Raw genomic sequence first — 22,499 nt, forward strand, 5'->3', positions numbered from 1 at the left:
CATTCACCATTGTTAATCCACCAAACGTTACCTTCGTTATTGCATGTATTGTCGAATTTCCAGACCGAAATCCGAATTGCGCATTTGACAATAATTCCTTCGTCTTGATTTGCCCGTTCAAGGCTTTCAATACCAAAAATGCTTGAGGTTACCAGATGATCTCTTGTTTACCCTTCTAAATATGGAAGTTAACTCCACACATGAGACAAGGTAATCAAGCAGATTATCACTCGGTATAAGATGAACCTGCAAGGCAGCGCTAAACTTGAGAACTGTATAGCCATTAATTTGAAATTGTGGACATCTCGTTCTACAATTTCCGAAGGTCAGGTTGGCTGTAAGTCCGTACTGGACCGATGCACCGACTCAAAGTGCTCCCCTTTAAGTTCGAGTTTCAGCGCATCATCCTGCTCTCAATAGTAATTGTTCAATACTGATCACAGTTCATTCATTTAAACTTGCAATTTGGCAATATGGCGCTCGTAGCAAGGGTACAGCTAAAGTTTTGCGCAAATGTTATGGCCTTGTGGTTTGTGGCCAATATTTGCCTACGGTGCTATCCCTAAAAACCGTATTGATTATCGCAGGTCAATTGTCCGCGCAGAAAATCGTGGTATTGCACATAATCTTCAAGTTTCTAAAATTAGCGTATGTATCTTCCTATATTGGATGTTATGAAGTTAATATAATTAAATGCCACTTTGAGTGCAGATAATAATAATAATAATCGTCGGCGCAACATTCCATATTGGATCAGAGCCTTGAAGTGTGTTGAGCACTTCATTCAAGACCGTAACGGTGTACTACAGGATTACAGTACCCTGTAGGAGGCAATGTGGTTGACATTGCGCTCGTCTGAGATTATTACCCTGATTTGACTCAGGCGAACACGAAAAGCGCGTCACGTATCGCAAAAGTTCAATTTTATGAGCTTTTTGCATGGGACTTGTTGTATATTGCTTCATATAAGTCCATGTGATTAACTTTATTTGACAGTTCTCTCACTCCGCACGCACGCCGTCATTCCGCTATTGTGTTTCGGCCTTATTGCAGCTTCACCCTTCAGAGCATACTTGACAGTGGATAGCCGGATGCCAAATGCTGGCTCTAGTCCCTCCATTATGGAACTATATCCTCGGCGAGTCAGTCCGTCAGCTCCATAATTACCAACGGTATTCCTCAGCAACTGGTAGCAATTTGACACCAACTGACTATATGCGGTGTTGCTATTAAGTGCTGATAACGCTGCTCAACTATCGGAACAGATTTGAATGATGTGCCAGCACCACCTCTGTCACAAACATTATCAAAATAAAATGGCATATATTATCGCTTGGAACATGGTCGTCGAACGTTTTCGAGAGATCGAGCCAGTCCTATAATCGGATTTTCCGAGACCACCACTGAGCCCGATTCGTCATGACTGACAGGTCGACGAAGATTAAGTTTTCCATTCCAAGGACTGGTGGCCATTTTACGACACTTTTTCTGTTTTTTAGATAACGATAGTGATAAAATATGGAAATCATATAATAGGTGCACATCAGAGTCATGTGATGTTTGCCCAGGGGCTTCCAGGTAGACGCAAGATCATATGATTGGCCGCCCTTCTAGACGCCAATGACATCAAACCTACTTAACATACAGCAGTTTCTTGCCGTTAGCAAAGTTCAGCCTCGGCAACCAGACAGTGAAATGCATGCACAAAATAGACTCCATTATGGAATCCGTTGTGGTGAAAACCCCAGGCATTACCGCAATCCTTAAACGCCAGAACAGTCTGCAAAATGTATGATATTGCTACTGAACATGACGCTTGCACTTTAAGTTAGAGTGCAGATGTCCAAATACTTGACTGTTTGTACCAGCTGGATTTTCCCCTTGATAAGATGGGTATTGTGTAGCTGACCCATCTAATATTTCTGATGAATATAATTAGTCCAGTCTACCTATCGTTCGCCGTAAGTCCATTACGGAGGCGTAGGTTGTCTTCGGAATTGTATCTAAGAGGTCACAAATGCTTGCTTTAGGACTTTTTGTCCTCCAGAAGTCATAACAAGGTGTCCATTACTAGGAGCCATAACAAAGAAGAGAAAACCCTTAGAACATCCTGTCTCGATAGACGTTCGACCAATATGTGGATCCTTCTCCACTCCGCCATGTTAAGAATTCAACGATTCCATGCTATTCTGGCGCGTAACAAATTGCTAAAAACCAAGCATGATTGAATGCAATTTGAATGTCCATAAATGCGCCTAAGATGTTTTTTTTTGGATATCGGCTTCTCATTTTTTTGCGGGAGCTCAGGGAGTGCTGCTGCATAGTATCTCCTGCCAATGGATCTATTAGTCTCTCCAGACCTTTTAGTCGAAAGGAAGACTGACTGGTTGGACGCTTTTGGCATCTTTGTAGGTAGGAAAGCTCTTTATTTGGAAATAAATATCACCTTTACATGAACCCAGATAATTCGACTAAGAGCGAATATATGTATACCACCCAGGAAGCGTGTATCCGTGTGCCACACAAACTCATCTCATCTCTCTCTACGAAAACATCTAACACCAGAAGAATACCTTGCGCTGCTTCAATTGCTCTATCACGATCCGAAAAGTAAATTTCGAAGTTTGGCGGGTGTATTCAAACCGCTTCGTGTTCCTGTCAGTGTTGATTAAGGAAACGCCCTCTCTCCACTCCTCTTTGTTTTGGCAATGGCCACACGAGACAATCCAATGTCCAATGTCTGCTTTATGCAGATGATGTTTCCCTAGCGTCTCATAGCAGAAAAGAACTTATTCAAAAATGGAATGATCGCCTCATGCAATACGGTTTTCGATTGAATCTGAATAAAACTGAATTCTTGACGACCAATCCCCATGAAACAGGCACAATCACTGTAAGCGACAGTAACCTGCCTAGAACTGTGGGATGTAAATAGCTCGGGTCAATGCTATCAGCCAATGGAAAACTGTGATGTGAAATTTCTTCAAGCATTAGTGCAACCTGGACGCAGTGGGATTCCACAACTGGTATTCTTTGTTATCGAGGTATCAACGATCGTCTCAAATCTAAAATTTACCGCAATGTCGTCCGCCCAGTCGCCTTCTATGGTTCTGTGTGTTGGCCGACTATAAAAGACAATGAACGGCATCTGGTGATAATAGAGACGAGGATGTTGCGTTGGACTAGTTGTGTGATACGGTTTCTTCGATGGTATGGTCACGTAATACGCACTAAGGAAGGCAAGTGACGACCGGCCGAAACAACGGTGGGTTGATACGCTTGATGGGGATTTAAAAGCCTCGCGATTGTATCCAGATCAGGCATTTAATAGAACAAAATGGCGCAACCGATCACCGCTTCAACTTCGAGGTCGCCTCGAGGGAGTACCTTTTTCCTCCGACCTTACGCTCTTCTTCAAAACTTTCTAAACCGTTGAAATCGACTTCAGAGCTCGGTTGAGGAATGTCTTTCTCACTTTCCTCTCTTTTGCCGATATCGAGTTCCACCATGGTTTTTTACCTTTCTTTGGAATACTGAGTGGAGAGCTCTCTTTAAGAGTCTCTTTTATACTAGTTGCGATCATCTGGGCTGTTTTCTCAATCCCAGCAATGGAATTGATATACGTCGCAGGGACATTAACCCTTTCAATCGTTCAATGCGATTCGGGGGATAACACGATGTTAGCACCTGCAAAAACTACGGTAGAAAGGCATCCAAACATTGTAAAAAAAAAAACTTCGAAAATGGCTCCAAAAATGTATTGAGATTTGTTGGCTAACTTTACTGCTTCTAGTCCCACTAAATTTATTATTCACGCAAATACGTATATTTATTTCTTTATGCAGAATTATCAGAATTTTTTCAACGCCTTTCACCAGGACATTAAGAAGATATGTATTTGAACTAGATAAAAATATTACTTACCTCTTGCTCGGACATCTGACTCGACATCAGAATATCACTTATCACAACCAACTTCTCCAGACAGTCCTCTTCAATCGCGTTTTTCAATAGGAATAGTGCATCTTTTGTCTTAAGCACATCCAAGTACTCCTTATCCAAGTGCATGGCCGCTCTATACACCATCAAAATCCTTTTACCAATATCAACGCCATGTTTTAAACGAAACACAATCCCCTGCAAAGCCTTCAAAACTTCTTGTTTCTCTCGAGAGGGAATCTCTTCGAATTCCAAGTTTGTTACACTGTCCACTACTGGAGGCTTTGCGGGTGGTACCATACCATCTGTTGAAGAATAACAAAAATAATGGCATTTTTGAAGTGAAATTTAAGGAAATATACAAGAGTTTATGGCAATTAATCGTTATTTTCAATATTTATTATAAAATGACACTTACGTTGACTTTTATTCCTTCCCAATATTCTCTTATTGAAATGCAGTGCATTGTTTTCCACGTCAATCAATAACTGCCTTAAATTATTCGGTAAATTGTAAATATGCGTTATGCCTTCTGCCATCGCCATACAGAACACAATAAAGTGCAGATCTATAGGTCGATAATCGAACATTGCCTGCTGTCGCAACGCTTGAACAATATCGCCATCATCCAGTAATCTATAAATTAATACTTCCAGTTTCAGTCTTGTAGTTTCCGTTAAATCAACTTTTTTGGCTTTAAGATTATCAACTCCAGACAACTCCTTCAGTTCTGGAAATGACTTGTAGAGAACGCAACGTTCCTGCACCAAAACTTTCTCATAGTAGTTTGAATGATACACCTCTATGTCATCGATAGTCAGATCACTTTCCAGATATGTGAGAATCATTTCAAACTCGACATTATCCCGATCGAAAAATTCATTGGGCAGATGAAGATTGCTTTTTATTACGTCTAGAGATTTTTTGAGGATATGATATCTCTGACTGTCTGAGATAAAATCTCTTGTAGACACGTAGAGATAGAAGTTGATGAGAATTTCCGGTGGCAGGATATAGGTTTCAGTCTCCTTTTCATATTGACTTAGATCTAGTTCTCCAGGGCCTTCCTCGACGCTGTTGACCCACTTTGCATAGACAATGTTGCTTATAGTCATGTTCAAGATTGTTGCTAGTTGGATTGCTTTCTCGAATTCTCTAACGTTTTCCAGAAACGAACAAATTTTCCGGCATTCACTGCGAATCGAATAGCCTGGTTCGGTTATCAGACGTTCGTAGTCAATTTCAGCTTTCGTGAACATAATTATTTCGGTAACTCTTTTGAGAAGTTCAAAATCATGCCTCGGTCTGCTTAAATTTGCCTTGCAAACAGTGTCTAGGAACATATGTCGATAGTGAGACGAACTGAAGTTATATTTCAAGTGGAGGAAGATGAGCTTTATGCTGAAATCGTTTAGACTATATTGGAAGGTATCGGTGAGTGGCAGAGTGATGCTCTCGTTGCTGACAGCTTGGAAATAAAATCTAAGGCAAGTGACGGTTTCATCTTCAAAAATATGCTCTGATGTATCGAGAAGGAATTTCGTTAAATAATTGAATTCGCTATCCTGTAAAAATATTAGAATTTACTTTGTTTCAGTTCTGAAAATAGTCCCCAGTTAAAACTTTTTCACACTTGCCTTGAAAAATATTTGAAAACTTTGATACAGCGTCCTCACATGCTGCGTCTTGACACTATATTCGATCAAAGAAAGGCAAAATTCCAATTCATCATTGCATCTTTGGGTTTTCTTCCCAAAATTCACAGAAGTGAGCAGCCACGTTGCCCAGCACCAATTCAAATTACGATCATTAGTATCTGCAGCTAGTATGGCGAGTATTGGGAAATTGTAAGTGATGGCGTTTCGTATGAGATTCAGGGACATGCTATATGACTGTCTATCATTTATTATCTGAATGAACTTTTGGTATGAGCCGATGTCTTCTTCGGAGGATTCACCAGCACTTAGCAAGATAACCGCGAAAATATCCTTTTCTTCGAATTGTTGTAGGAGTTTCAATTGATTCCGAGATTTTTGAAGATGAGTGGTGTCTCCAGATGATGAAGATGTAAAAGTGTCCATACTTGTTGCTTGCTGGAAAGTCAAATTAATAGGTTCATGAATAGAAACGAATTAAACATTAAATTTATCAATCAAATGCAGAGGTGCCATTACATAGTATAGCCGTAAGTTCTGTCAGTCAAACAAATGTTTACTTCTCACGAAGTAATAAACCAATCAAACCAAAAAATTTATTCAAAATGGTCGACGCTAGCAGCTATATAGGTCCGAAGTCTGTGAGGCCAAGCATCGATCGTTTCACGCACGGCTTTTCTCGAGCTGCATGCACGATGCTGGCCTTCAAACTCTTCAAATCTGTGTAAGTTCGATCGCAGGCAGTCTCTTCTAAGTTACACCAAAGGCTGTAGTCCAGAGGATTTAAATCTGGGCTGCCTGAGGCCCATTCATCCGCGATTATGAAGTCAGTAACATGCGCCACTGCTGAATTATCTTGGCTTTGTGAGTTGAGGCCGAGTCCTGCTGGAAGTACCACAGCTTTCCAACGAATAAAGATTCAGTCAATGGCTCGACTACATCCTCTAACATATTTTCGTATACGCTCGTAGTGGTTTTGACGCCGGCTTCGCAGGAATGAATATCATACTCCACGATATGAGACGCCCCATGACAGAAATCGGATGGTGACGACGTTGGGCACGCGGAGCATTTTCTTTGATTTCATAACAATTGTGAGCATATCAATCATTTTATCCGTTGAATTTTTCCTCGATGATTTCTACCATTTTTCTTCAGAAAGTAGAATTTTTCGATATTGTTTACCGGGAAATCGTTGCAGAAGAGCAACACACCGAGTTCGCCGTATTTCTCCTTCAGTTTTTGCGTTAACAGATGGCTAACGCACCGCCGGTACACACCGAAACCGAGATCTTCTTGTAAAATACGACTTATACTTCGAGTTGAAACGCCTATTTGCGCCTACATTCGTTTCTTCTTGCGGAGAGGATTGCGATGAACACGCTCACGTACAGCATGCACGACATTCGGGCAACCTACGGAACGCGGGCAGCTTTTTTAACAAACTATGAATCTTTTTCGCCGCATTCTCACATTGATGCAACGCAATAATCGCGATTCTTTTTTCATAGTTACTGAACTTCATCGTGTTGTCTTCCACGCACTACTGACCTTCGGAACCTGAAAGTCTGACGGAAGTGGGGTATGTTTAGGTACTGTCTGTGCGCAGTGTTACCAGTTTCGGCGGCCTAACATTTCTCGCTATACGCAACTACTGACAGAACTTACGGCTATACTATGTAATATCTTTGAAATTGAAATTTAAGTTTTCGTCAAAAGTTTCAAGATAGTTTTTAAATTATAATCTGTGATAATTCCAAAATGAGGCACGCATCAGAGGCCGCTCAGAGGAGACCAAATAGCGCTGTGGAGCACCGTTTTGAGAGGGGTCTACTCCCCCAGTTGGCTTAGATCTTCAGGGCCAGTCCGTAACATTTAACAAGGATAGTAGCTCCCTCACCCTGTGGCTAGAGATCTCTTTAAGGTCCTCAGATAGCCCACCTCTTGTTCGCAACCTGGCACTAGCTAGAGCTGGACAATCACAAAGGATATGCCTGAGGGTTTCTTCCTCCTCTCTGCAACTTCGATAATGCGAATTGTAAGGTAAAACGAGTCTTGTTATAGGCGGATCAAATCAGCCTCAATTTGGCTCAGGTAGTGGCCCTTCGCCATCTACCTTGCGTCCCAGCCATCGACAGGCTTCCAGTATCGCCAATACTTCTAATACACTGTGTGCATCCGCGAAATCCCGGAACCGACTTCACAGACAATCTGTGAATACTGTGTCATAAGCTGCAACACGTCGCTAGTCTTCCACTCTGTGCTGCTGGGAAAACGCAGAGCATTTTTTTTCGTGGAGCTCGGCTTGCCTGTGGTGTTCAGTTGGGAATACCCAGAGTTCTCGAGGTGGTTCGTCTAGAATGTCATTATCGCCGCACGGCTTCGCTGTCCAACATTCAGACTCGCGTAGTCTCAGAGCACTGCACGCTACAGCGTATTTAATGTGGAGGTTTAGAAGGATGAGGTGCAGCAGTACTTTGAGGATATCTGTCAGGCAAGGACTGCAGAGTTCCACCACACCAATATCACTAAGTCTTCGGCATACGCCACCACTTTCATCCCCCTCCCGTCCAATATCCGTAGAATTTCATCCACTAGTATCGGGCAGATCATTATCGTCCTTAGTAGATGTCTTTAACACAAAAAAGATGAGGCTGATTTTCCGAAAGTCCTTTATAGACTCATGACCACACCTACCCGTGCGCGTCTCCAGGAGTGCGGTACGTATCTGAAAGAAATGCAGCTTCGGTAAATGTCGAGAAGCTTTGCACAAAACTTTCTGAAACAGCCCGGAGATTTATATGCGGAAAAACTGTTTATAGCCCAGTTGATTTAATCCTCGGTAATTATCGATTTGATAATTTTAGACGAATGGGGTTGCATACCCTCCAAGCAAGGCTCTCTGCTGGCAGAGAAGTGGATTTGGGCTAGCAGCTCCAGGGTCAGGAAGATTTAGAACAATCGGAAGGATTCTGAACCCTTCGAATTTTTAAGAAAGGACGTGCTGTTATGTTCCTTGACTAGAATCTTATTCAGTCTCGCCGATTTGATGATGCTTTCAATGTTCTGAAAATAGTCCAGCCGGGACTGCTGGCAGGCTGAATGGCCAACTTGTACCTCTTTAGGCCTTTGTATGGCTGCTAGCATTTGCGCCTCTAGCCGTTGTTGAAGACCTCCCTGGCCAGCTTTTTGACGCTAGACGGATCTTCATTCCATCACGGTGACAATATCTTCTTCAGTATTTTTCGGGGCATGAGGCTTCGAAGGCGGTTTGGAATGCTTTTTTCCAGAGACCCGAATGTTGACTCTTTTTCGTCCGCCGGGACCATGGTTATAATTCGCAAAACCTGTTCTTGATAAAAACTTCTTCTCTTCTTCTCTGAAAGGGTTGGAGATCCCTATAGCGAGATTTAGACTGAAAAATATTCAACTGTGATCTGAGAAAGATCTCTAATCTCCACCCTGAAAAGTCCCTTGTCGATTAGTAGAGTAATATTAACGATCTCCTTCAACCGTCATAGTACACCGAGCTTGGGAAATGGAAGGTTAGTGTACTGTCCTTGTTACATATCGATAAGTTTGTGTTAATAATAGAGCCAAAGTCATCACTTTCGTTGATTTTAGGAAATTTAGATGCGTCGATCTCTTCTTCTCAAAGGAAGACCAGTAGATTAGCTGAAGCGCATTTCGAGTGTTGCATCTGAGGGCGTGGAGCGTCGGTCACCCAATTTCGCTGCTCTGGGTTCGAATCACAGTCGTAATGAATGTTTGTGTTCGTTTTGTGTTTGTCTCGCTTATCATTTGCACACCGTTATGTGTGGTGATAGTGAAACTGAAGCAGAATCTGTCTGTGTGAATGCCCTATGCATCACCAATGAGTGAACAGAAAACACTAAGCATTAGCAGCAAGAGAGGATCGACATAGAAAGCCAAGTAAAATATTCAGAAGACTTTCTCAAAAGAAAGAGGAGATCGTGCCTATTACTTAATTAGGATAACTAGTTCCATTCCTAAATCTGCACACAAAGCATCTTTTGAACACCACTTCCAGATGTGGTTGCGATCGTATATGTTGTCCTATAAAACAATATCATTGCGAGCGCAATGCTGACCACATTGTCTCCTACAGTATACTGTAGTGTACAGTTACGGACTTGAATGAAGGGCCCTAACACACTTCAAGGCCCTGATCCAATTGGATTGTTGCGCCAACGATTATTATTACTTAGGGGAGTGAAATGCACTGCATCGCGTAGCCAGCAATGCAATTGTCGTCCTTCCTCAATGTGTGACCTATCCAATGCCATTTTCGCCTTCCCATCACAAGTTCTTCGTTTTAAATAGTACCCGGCCAGCGTACCCTGACGGTAAGTCGCAGACAGGTGCTCATGAAGGGTTAGAGCTTTTGAGTGACAGTGGTGGTCACGTTTCATATGTTATTTCCATGTAGCAACACAGAAAGAAGACTAGCGCAGAACAGTCGAGCGACATCCAACTCGATACACCGTCGGTGGAAACTACTCTTCCTAGATATATAGGCATAAGTTATCTAGATAGCAGATGCCATGAGCGTAGTCTAGTTATTTGAGGAAGGATGTCATTGTGCATTGAACTCCTCCACGTTCTTCGGATAAGGCAGCATGTAGAACGTCACCGGTAACAAGAAGTAATAATGTTGGTGACAAGATGCAACTCTGGCAGATTTCGCTTTCAACCTCATATTCCTTTGAGATTTTACCTCGATGTAGCACGTGACAGCTCTGATTATAGCTATTAATTTCTCTAGAATGCCCCCCCCCCCCTCCTGCGTAAAGCACACCAGATAAACTTCCCGTCAACCAAAGCTTTCTTGAAATCGATGAAGAGCAGATGAAGCGAAGATCTAAATTCCGAACACTACTCCAAAATGATCAGCTAGGTTTTGATGTCGTTAATGCAGAAGGATCCAGAGCGGAAACCAGCCTGTTCTCTGTCGATTAAGCTTTCGAGGTGTCCTTTGATGCGTTTCAGGATTATTTTAACTATTATCTTTACGATGGCAGGGAGTACGAGGATACCAATACAATTGTCGCCTTCAAGACAGCTGCCCTTCTTTGAAATTTAAACGATCATCTTTTTTCCACCCTCTGGGAAAAGTCTCGGATTCTCAGGATTTCCGTACGATTGGAAGCAGTAGCAGCTGCAGATGTAGCGATAAATAACACCTACCGGCCCCATCACACGACCATTGAAAGATTTGCGATCTTATGCAATTTCCTTCGTAATGTGGTATACAGCTCTGAAATTATTGCATTCTGCACAACTTCCGCTTCTTTACGTCCCTTCCCCCACTGTCGAACGACAGCTGAATCGTATAAGTGGTCGGTGTTGAACATGCGGAGGAATCATCAGAATATCTTATAAACGGTACTCAGCGACGTGATACCTCTATATTTGCTGCACTACGTGATGGCCCCCCTTTTATGTATAGGACAGATAATGTCCCGTTGCCAGTCGTCAGGCATTGATTCTCCGTCCCATACTTTGAGCATCAGTTGATGAACCACTTGGTGTATTTGTTCGCCTCCATATTTAACCAATTCGGCTGTCATTCCATCGGCTCCTGGCGACTTATGGTTTTTAAGCCGGTGGATTGTACGTTTCTCCTATGCTTGATGGTGGCAGCATTTGTCCGTCGTCTTCAGTTGGTGGGACCACCAACTCGCTGATATTTTGGTTGTTGAGCAATTCATCAAAATACTCAGCCTCCAATATGTCCATTAGTAGTGGAGCTGTTGGTGTTGGTTCCGCAGGCGTTTCCCAGGTTTTATGCTCCATTGTGGGTACCAACCCTCGGTTCGTCCTGGGACCTATACTAGTCTTTGACCGCCCCCATACAGAAGGATCTCAGCTCTTTAACCCTGCGAGAAGCGGCGACCATTAAATGACGTCTCTCTTGCTACGCAAACCCAGAAGAGGGATCCTAAATTTATTGCTGATCGCGATGTGGTCAATCTGACAGGTGCGGACGAGGGTCGTCTGGGAGGTGTGGTTTTCATGTGGCGAAGGTCGTCTTTCAGCAGGCGCAGCAATCCCGAATCTGTGAGACCCGATCGCCTGTCGAAGACCGGATCACTTGGGAGTTTTGGGTTCTCCATAATGGCGGCTTTCAGCGTCCGGTGCCAACGTTCTAGTATCCCAATGGATTGCAGATGGTAAGCCGTAGTTCGCTGGCGTTTGAATCCCAGGAGTTTGCATAACTCCGAGAAAAGGGTGGACTCAAATTGCATTCCCTGGTCAGTGATGATCACTGCAGGGACGCTAAAGCGAGGGATCCACTCTCGAGAGAGAGTGCTTCGGCACAAGATTGCACCTTAATGTCCTTCAGAGGTATTGCCTCAGGCCACCGCGTAAACCTGTCGATGATTGTAAGGCAATACCTGTAACCGTGCGAGTGTCGCAAAGGTCCTACGATGCCGAGGTGTATGGTGTGGAACCACTTGGTAGTGCGGAGAAATGAGCCCACTTATTTTCTTACATGCTTGGTGACCTTACACTTTTGGCATGCGATGACCTCTCTGGTCGAGGAGTTATGTCCTTATTCATGGAGGGCCAGAAGTATTTCTCGGTGACTAACCGATTTGGCGTCCTGATGCCTGGATGCGCTACGTCGTGAACTGCGTGGAATACTTCCTTGTGAAAGGTGGCCAAATGTATGGCCTGGGTCTCTTTTCCGAGTATTCGCAGCAGACAGAGGTTCGAGCTTCAACTTCTTCAACATTTGACCGGTTCAAAAGCGGCTCATCTTAATCGGTTGCGCGATTTCGTTCTGCCAAAGGCTGAATCTGGATGCAGTCGCGAGGCTTTCAGATCACCATCCAGCATATCAAACAATCGTTGCTTCTTTCTCATCGACTTCGATCTTCGGACCCATGTTGGCAAGTGGATTCCCATTAGCGCGAATCGTAGACGCCACTTTCCCAATTTTTCTACGATCCGCCAAACCCTATATCGATCGCGAACATTTTTATTTCCGATGTGATCATAGCATTGTATGGCACTGGTTCAATGTGACATCTTCGTTTCCATTACCGCGAGACGCCGTTCATTGTCTTTTATAATCGGCCAACACTCACAACCCTAAAGGACGACAGGCCAGTAAACACTGTTTTAAATTTTCGACTTGAGACGTTCGTTGATACGCTGATCACAAAGAACGCCAGTTGGTAAACGCCCCTTCATCCAGGTTTCGCTAATGCGTGAAACAGTTTCATAACGTAGTTCACCATTGGCTGATAGTATTCATCCGAGATATTTAAATCGCTCAGCTCTGGTCAGGTCACTGCCTCTGACATTCATTAGGATTGGTCGTCACCAGATATTTGTGGACTTTAAATAAACATAGAACAGCATCGACCGACAATTTCTGTATAATATTATATTAACTCCTACGGAGCGAAGTCATTTTCTCTAGTCGGAGGAGTAACAGATGACAATACAAAATGAACTAACTAAACAAGACAATGACCTGGCCCCAATAATCTAATGCTAGGAGAGCTGGGCAATCGCAGAGAAAGTGCATGAGGGTTTCCCTTCCTTCTCCGCAGCTTCGGCAATGCGAGTTGTAGGGTAAGCCGAGCCTAGCGGCATGGTCCCCTATGGGCCAGTGCCCCGTGCAGACCGCCGTAATCTTGAATGCATTTGCACGCGTCTGACACAGGAGCTCTCGTGATCGGGCATTGTTATAAGCGGGCCAAATTCTCCTTGATTTGGCACAGCTTGTAAGCCTTCGCCATCTCAGGCCCGTGGCTGCTAGGTAGTGCGAGTAGACTCGGCCCCCGACAGCCGTCAGCGGAACACCAACTGTATTCCCCGAGGGACTGCCAAGAGCAGAGCCTTGGCTGGCCAATCCGTCAACCCGCTCATTCCCCTCTATGTTCCTATACCTGGGAACCCAGAGGAGAGTGACCTTGAGCGTGCCGCCCAGATGGTTGAGCGCGTCTCTGCACTGCCCCACCAGCCGGGAAGCTGTCGTCGTTGAGTACAAGGCCTTGATGGCCGCTTGGCTGTCGGTCAGAATGGCTATGTTACGCTTGGGGCTCGAATCACGCTACAGCCATCGACAGACTTCCAATATCGCCAGTACCTTCCGCCTGGAATACACTGGTGAAACCTGAGAGACCATACCATTTGGATACACCGTGTGTATTCGAGAAAACCCCCGCGCCAACTCTCCATAGGCCATCTTTGATCCGTCCGTAAAGAATACCGTGTCATAGTCTTGCAACACACCGCCGGTCTTCCACTTTGCCCTGGTGGGTAGGTCCACAGCAAAATTTCTCGTGAAGCTCAGCTTGCGTGTGACATAGTCCGTGGGGGATGCCCAGATTTCTGGAGGTATTTCATCTAGGATGTTGCTGTGGCCGTAGAACGTTGCTGCCCAGCATCCGGACTCGCGTAGTCTGATGGCGCTGCACGCTGCAACATATTTGATGTGGAGGTCTAGGGGGAGGAGATGCAGGAGTACATTGAGAGCATCTGCCGGGCAAGACTGCAGAGCCCCCGTAGCACCTGTACACGCGGTTCTTTGAATCCTATTAAGCTTCGTTATATTGTATTTAAAGCTTGGTACTTCAATATGTTGACGAAGGGTTATCAAAAGAATACCCAAACCCAAGAGGGGACTAGAAAACTCATTTCACGTGCCAAGCTGTCTCTTGCGGATATTGAGGGATTATCTGAAAGACCGTTCCCTGCTCTATGAGACGCTAGAAGGACAAAGGAGGATGGAAATCACGTCGGGAGTAGCACAGGGGATCCATCCCGAGGCCGAACCTCTGGAACGCTTCCTGCGATAGTCTGCTGAGACTCGATATGCCCGAAGAGTCGCGCCTGGTTGGTTATGACGACGACGTTGCGGCACTTGTTACTAGACCCACTGTTGAACAAGCGCAAAGCAGACTCTGCATATTGGTGCGACTGGTAAGCGGATGGATGACTGCTGACGGTTTCAACCTTGCGCTGGAAAAAACCGAAGTAGTCATCTTGACCAGAAGGAGAATCCCGACTCTGCGTCCCATATCGATCGGCGAGTTGACTATAGAGTCAAAACCAGCGGTTAAATACCTGACCTGCGGTTGACGCGGACTGCAAATCGGTTCTAAGATTTGAAAACGCGAACACTTGGTTATTGGAAGGAGAAAAAAAAAAGGCAAAGCATGCTGAAAGACAAGGCTGGATCATTGAAGAGGAACCTTTATAAAATAGAATAGCGGAGTTTTCTTATGAATGTGAATATCCTCATTAAATCAAGCTAAAAAAACAAGACATACAAAATAGCAATACATATTGTATGTCTCCTCTTGGCTCCTTTGCGGAGTAAAGGGCATCTACGCGGTTTTTTTTTGTTATTATTGTTTCACCCATCATCTCTATCATTTTTTTAGTGAGAGGGTTTCATTATCAACATTCGTTGGTAAAATCTTATTTGGGCTAGCATAAGTTTATATAGGAAAACAAGATACAAGATAGAATTAAACAAAATACTTACCATATTTTTCTCATCCCCCAAATTCTTGCTTCTCCTCTTGAACTCCTGCCTGGAAAAGCTTTGGTGTCGTTTTGGTTTCTCAACTACATTATCCTGACAGAAAGCGCGAATTAAGTGTTCTCCAATCGCCGGCGATTTGAACATCTTCGCAAATTTCGCCAAATGCGGCAGTGGAATGTCAAAGTACTGAGCAAAAAGTACAAAATGAAGCCAGTTATCCGCTGAGGCAATATCCGAAATATGAATGTCTGGCCAAATGTTAGTTTGAAGACTTTTCGCGATTGTAACAATGGCATTGTATGTACGAACTGGAAATTCTCCAGACGATTTGTGATAATCTTTGATGATTTTCCTTTCTGAGATCTTAATCAATTGGTCCGGAAGAGTGATTTTATCGTCAATGGTGTCGCATGATAGCTGCTTCAGTTTCAAATATGCTCTTATTGCTTTCGTATCGAAACCCAACATTTCAACAAAAGCTATGCAACTGAGCACAAAGTCTGGTTCATGGTTAGCTCTCAAAGCCATTTCAGTCACGTGCTCTGCAGATATGCATAACTGAGCCTTGGAAATTTTTGAATAATTGCCAAACTGATCTAACAAATGGCAATACACCGCATAAGCACTCCGATTCTGCCTTATGAAATCACAATAATTGAGCTGTATTTTTGACGCATATTTCTTGCTGAGTGTTTCGTTGGAAAAGCTGACTAGCTCGTCACCCAAATCTTCAGTGATTCGCCGCAGGTTAACTTTGTTGAATTTCTGCAGGAAATCTTCCATCGTAACTGTACACTCTGGTTGGGGACATTGTGCTCTTTTGATCGTCTCTTCAAGATACGGAAGTTTTTCGAGCAATTCCATGTTTTCTGGCTTCTTCATATCCTCAATCGTAACATTATCCGCTAAAAGTTCAAATAAACGAATCACTGGGTTGTCGGCGTACAAATTCGGCCGAAATTTCTGGAGATAGCTTCCTACGCTTCGCGAAACTTTCCCAAGTTGGTGTGGATCTTTTATGTCGTATGATTTAAGAGAGATAAGAAGAGCAATATCATCTTCGCGATTTGGAAACTGAGGTTTTACATCTTCAAGGTCCGCATTTAAGATTGGCTCCTCCAAAAGGATGTTAAGGTCATCATTTTTGATTATATATTGAATGAGCGGGAGCTCTTTGATTAGGTTGCGATTTTCCAAAAAGCTTTCCGTTGTAAAAAGTCTTAACAAAATCTTCTGCACATTTTCCTTTTCGTCTGGAAAGATGTAACCATTTGCAGCGAACATATTCCTTAATACTTCAGGTGGTTTCACGATTTGTAAAGCTTCTCTGAACATCTCATCGTCGACTTCCCAATCGTAGTAAGTTGGCCGTAACTGTGTACTGATTTCGATCTCTAAACTATACTTTTTACTGTAATATATCGTAGTCCAGATCAAGAGCTCATTGCAAAACTCCTTAGATACTAAATAACGCCAAGCTTGTATTCGATCAAGCAGTGGAATAAGCCAATCGACTCGTAACTCGTAGTACACTGACGCCACTAAACGTTTTCGGAAATCCTCCCCTTGGCTGTAGAGATTTTCTAACTTCAAGTCGCCTATGCTTTGAGTGATTCTCCGCATTAGCGATTCATTTTTCGCAATCTCCAACAGCATTCGACATTGAACTTCATATTCTTTTGAACGTCTCTCAAAATCTTTCGGATCTCGTTTTCTCAGGTGTTCCAAAAGGTCGATTTTTAAGGATAAATCTCCCGTCGAATGGGCTAACTGGAAATACACATGCTCGACATTTCTTCCAATGTTTTGGAGTACGTCTTGTGCTTTGCAGATGAGTCTTTCTTTCAGCAGGCGGGTGACATAGATATCGACATGGTGGTCGAAATATTTTCGACTTTCTTCCAATGATATGCGACGTTTGCCGGCCAGGTATTCAACACATAAATCAATGTAGCTTCCTTTGGTGGCGACATCTTTGATTACAGCAACATCATCAGAAATCTGTAAAAATGAGATTCATTCATTTAACTTTAATATTAACTTGAAGTACAATGGAAAATTATATAAACCTCAGCTTTGTATCGCTTTGAAACAAATACATTTTTTATGATAGGTGGTAGTTGGTCCAACAACCGTAGAGAGAAAATCGGAGCCCGTGGATAAAATTATACGAAGAGTGGGGCCCGGAGTGAGATTTTCTATTGAAATTTTTCTTCTGGGGGCCCGAGAAAATTTTAGGCCCAGGGGGCGCGCGATCTTCTGAACTAGGTCGGGCGCACCCACTAGAAACCACCCTCCGTTCCTCCAGCCAGAGCCCTGCGGAACCACCACTACTTCCGGGGTGGGTTTGCCCTTAAGCACTCGTGCTCTCCGCCCTTTGAGCTTTCTTTTAACTTACTTCCTTCATACTCTCATGCTCATTTTCAGCACTTGGGAAGTGAAACATCACATGCTCTGCGTCCTCCGGTGTACCACTGCATACAAAACAATTCAGCGAAGCATCCAGTCCAATGCGATGCAAATACCATGTGCCGTAAGAAACTGGAGCAAGGAGATAGTTGGTTTCTCCGTGCACAGAGCATTGGAAGAGCTATTGGGAGAACTGAATCCAGTTTTCGTAATGCCTCATGATTGTCGGATCCTCATACATCTGTTTGGTAGAAGATATGAAATTATCTTGAATCGAAGAAAAAACCGGGAAGAACCAGAATAATGCGCGTCAGGATGCGCCGAAGTCTTCTATCCCGATGGCATCAAAAATAGAACAGGGTTCCGGAGTAGCAGTCTATCTCTCGAATAAAAACGAGAAGTAGGATTTACGATTCTAAGGGAAGCAACCTGGATGATTGACGAGCGTTTGAAGGACAGAAAAGTCGCAATCTGTAACGATAGTCAAACTGTGATTGCGGGCGTTGAGCAGTCCTTTGATTTCTTCAAAAATCGTTCAAGAATGTAAAAACCGATTGAACTCTGTTTCTAGATTCAATACGGTGGAGCTACTTAGGGCACCCGATCATTGCGGTTTAGAGGGAACTGAAATCTCGCTTTAGTTGCTTTAGAAACAGAGGACTCAATCTACTCCATGCCAAGATCGGAACCAGCAATTGGGGTGTCAGTAGCATTGGTTAACGCTGCTATCAAAAACTGGTAACAGGTTGCTGAGTCTTAATGCTAAATACACTAGACTATTCCTGTCAGAACCAAACAAACATACGGCAAAGTTAATCCTCTCGAAAAGCAGGAAGACTTGCATAATTCCCTAGCTGGGCATATATTCAGAATAGGATTTTTTCAAGATGATACGTGTCCATCCGACTATGGACGTATGGGCAAATTTTTGGTGCTGGTGTGCTCTAATTGCAACGGCTGAAGACATTCGACAACATTCTTACAAGTGCTGCGGGTGCACTAGCTACCTTTTGACATGGATGCTCTACTCTCTTTTTTTATCCGCCAAGATCAACACGACATTTTCCAGCCAGACCTTTACCGCTCTTAACATCTCCGCCGGGTAAACCGCCATATCGTTTGGGTGCTTTGTTGCAAAAATCGACAAAGTCGACAATTTCCGACGAGATGCATAAGAGCTCCATTATATATGACATTTCAAAGCAGGAGAAGTAGTAGCGAGCCCCGTGATGATGTACTCTTTTGGACCACTTTGACGATGTACTGTTTGGAACACTCATCCGTGCTGTACTAAAGGCCTTGGATTGGTAATTCCCGACCAGCCTTACCAAATATCCAGGAACATCTATGCGCTTTCGATTCGGTCCCAGTTAACGTCATTGATTTTAATTTTAGCCTCCAGTTGCAATATGGCACAGTAACCACCAGAATTCAGTACACCTTTTGCCAGGCTTGCCACGATGATAATTGCATTCACCGTAGAGTGGACGCATCCAAACTCATACTAGCGCTAACAGTCTGATGTAGATGACTCTCTCCAACATCTTCCCCATTGTGCCAAGTAGACAGATCGGACGATATCATGCTGTTTCTCCGGGTGGCTTATTGCGTTGGGCTGCCAACATCCACTTTTGCTTTTTCCTCTAGGCAGGCAAAATTCCTTCTTTAAGCCCGCAGATGTTGGCGAAAAGGTCGAGCTGGGCTTGGTCTTCACTGTCAACTTCACAGCTCTGTTAGGAATGTCTGCTTGTCTCCCGCTCGATCGCCGCTGCTGTGTTTTCCCCTAAAGCCTCTTAGCTTCGGAATATCCGGCCTAACAAAGTTATAATTTCGTTTTTCTACCAGTAGTTGGGTTACCTCGTAGATATAGCAGTAACTCATGCTGCCACTTCCCACTCTATGGCTGTACCATTCAGGAATATATCATTCTCGAACGCCACAGAAAATGTGCCCGCTGCAAAGTGTTCAACATCCCCCCTGGCAACCCAGACGACACTCTGTAAGAGCTCTGTTTGAAGCTGAGCTCGCCGTTGGTCTACATACAGATTGCGTGGTAGTCACTGTGAGTGCAGTCCGCACTAATTTACCAAGCAACGCTTCTAATAAAAGCGGCGCTCACCGATATCAGGTCCAATGTAGACCCCAGGCCCGTTCCTCTGAAAGTGTATGAAGTCCCAACCTCCGCAGGTATCACGTTTAGCTCCGCGAATGCATCGAACAAAGCACGACCTCTTCTATTCGTTGTCTAGTTGCACGATTCAAAAACACGTGCAATAAAATCACTGTTATGATTATCGACAAATGTGCTCTTGCATCCAAAACTAGAGCGCTCAGCATTTGCTCATATTCGTCAAAGGTAGAGGGTGGTCCATTATTTCTTAGGAAGTTTGTCCTCCGCAAGCCTATAGGGCTGCTTGCCCCGTTTCATCCTTGACCCAAATGCCACCGCCGTGATTTGGATAGGATTCACTAATTATGGCCACATAATTTTCTCGCGGATGGTTTGCGATAATTGGTCCTGCACCGTCTGGCAATGGGTAAGGTTGATTTGTATTAACCTCATCTCTGATTTGCGTAGAGAATTCCTTGCATTCCGGGAACCTACTGCTGCCTGCAATGTGCCGGCGATCCAAACTCTCTTTGGCTTTGCACAGTGGGCAATTGGGATCCGTTCCACGGTCCTTGTTAATAACGCCCTCCGCTTCGCATCTCTTGCATTGCTTCGATCTGTCATCCGCACTGATACATGCCTTTGCGATATGACCGAAGCCATGGCATCTAAAGCACCATTTCAGTGCCAACTGCTCCCTAAGACGACACATAACTCATCCTATTCTTACTCGTCCTAATGCAGACAGTTTGAGTGCTGTCTCTTATGGAAGGCTGATGATGACGATTTGTGCTTCCCTATAGGCTTACCCTACCTGAATCTTGAAGGCTTCGCGTACCTCCTTTTTTGTGGAGACCTCATCTGTATCCTTACGGACTATAGAGATCTGCGGTCTGCTAGACCCTATTTCGATTTCATGTCCTAAAAAATTTCCAATTTGGCTCAACGGTTTGTTTGCCGTTATATCCTTCGATTTCTTCACCATCCATCTACAGCAACTTACGTTATCTCCCAAATTGGTGAGTTTTGGGTCTGCCTTCACTCTCCTGAGGATTATACCATATGACCCTTCGCCTTGATTGAAGATGATAATCAACTCCGGACGTATCTTCCTTTTGTCTTTGTTTTTCTGAGGTACCTCCTTCCTCCCATTCAAGCACCCACATCCTCTTTGTGAGGTCCATTTCTTCTCTCCGGAATTGCACCATCAGATTCAGCCGCCATCCCACCTCCTCGACTTTCTTGGAAGCTGAACCCTTTTTCCTCTCAGCGGTTTGCTGCCCCGTTGATTTATTCAACCGTTAAGCCTCCCCCCGGTTTCTCCTCTTCCAAGTTTTGAGTGGGCACCACTTGTGTTGCCTGGCTTAGTTTTCCACCGCCCGACCCCTTCAATACTCTTTAATCCTGGACCAAGTCGTACGCTATCGGGCGTTCCTTAATAAATTCGCAGAGTTCCGATTGATCGCTGTTACGTCACTTGGGTAGTTAGGAGTCATAGTTTGCTCCTTTCCGAATACCGCTACACTATCTCTTCCTTGGAAGTAGAACTTAAATTTGCAGGGGCTTGTGCCCGGAAAAGGCACTTCTGAACGCTCCTTCAAGTTCGTTTTATATATATACTTAGATATCCTTCCCATGGCTGATTTTTTGCGTTTTTGTTCGCACCTACCTGACCTGGGCATAAGTATACACGCACATCTCCAGATGCATACACATGCAAGCCCATAACACATCTGCCTAACGTCCTCTTGTCCGCACGAAGAGACGTGAATGATAGGGAGATCTAGCAACTCCGCATAGGATGCAGATATGTATTGATCAGAAAATGACCAAAGAGAGTGAATAGATAGGAAAGGTAATTCTGTTTCATAATCATGCATTTCGCTAGCAAGTGTTACTTCACCTACCATTTTCACTTGAGTTGACTTCTGGCTCTCATTTAATTTCTTCAATAAAATAAAAAAAACGCAGAAGGGTTCCCTTCAAGAAAATCGATAACAGATCTGATTTTCTCTCTGTGCCGTTTGTTGCGCGGTTGAGTATTATGTAATTCCGCTATATGAAATCCCAAGGATCTTAATCCCTTTTGAAGAAGTATCGAGTAGTGGATATTTTCCAAATATTAGTCCCACGAGTCCGCCCCTCCATATAGATAGAAACAGTGTAACACATTGTTAAGACCCAGTATCGCTATTTTTTCGACATTTATTTCCACTCCGTCTTTTTTAGAGCCAGGGTTGTTTAATAAAAGTCCATATCTTGGGAGAAGAACAAAAAAAGTATCTACTTAGGAGAGATGTTCGTATAAAGATGTGATCCTTGACATGTAAACTCAAATGTGAACTAGACTTCATGATAGAAGTTTCGGGGAAATCTGAGGCACACTGCCACGAACCAACCCCTATGGTGCATAGGCGAAATTGGCGGTGAGCTATTGAATATAGAGATTCGCGGCAGCCACAGGAGTATATTTCGGCATTTTTCATTAATTCTACGCCATTTGTCGATTGTTAATGAGTACGATTGAGAGTGATAATCTAACCAAGTGAAACCAATATACGGGACCATCGACTATTCACCAAACATTTAGTAGAACTCCATTCTAATAAAATTATGGCTTTGACGCCAAAACTTTGAGATCATTGCGACCCAGCCGTTGTTTTTCAGATGTATGATTGTTGCAGATGACCTACTTCTCATCACAATTTAGGATCAGTCCACCTGCCGTTTTTTAACGGATACAAAAACACCCTTTATTCGGAAAATAGATATTTTTTTTAATCCCCCCCCCCCCCCCGCTCATGTGTCACAATTTTTGCTGATTTCGGTGGTGTGACATTTAGGGTCCAGCAGCGAG

General features: G+C 43.8%; 1 protein-coding gene across 1 annotated transcript in view; it reads right to left on the reverse strand.

The window, feature by feature from the left end:
- LOC119661198 overlaps positions 1–22,499 on the reverse strand; it is a 36,972-nt gene that overhangs the window by 4,417 nt on the left and 10,056 nt on the right. The window contains exons 2-5 of the mRNA XM_038070420.1: positions 15,124–17,124; positions 5,577–6,032; positions 4,358–5,504; positions 3,925–4,244 (exon numbers count right to left, since the gene is read on the reverse strand). Coding sequence (XP_037926348.1) covers positions 3,925–4,244; positions 4,358–5,504; positions 5,577–6,032; positions 15,124–17,124 — 3,924 coding nt within the window. The remainder of the gene's footprint in view (positions 1–3,924; positions 4,245–4,357; positions 5,505–5,576; positions 6,033–15,123; positions 17,125–22,499) is intronic.

Source organism: Hermetia illucens, chromosome 1, assembly GCF_905115235.1.
Source record: "Hermetia illucens chromosome 1, iHerIll2.2.curated.20191125, whole genome shotgun sequence".
NCBI lineage: Eukaryota > Metazoa > Arthropoda > Insecta > Diptera > Stratiomyidae > Hermetia > Hermetia illucens.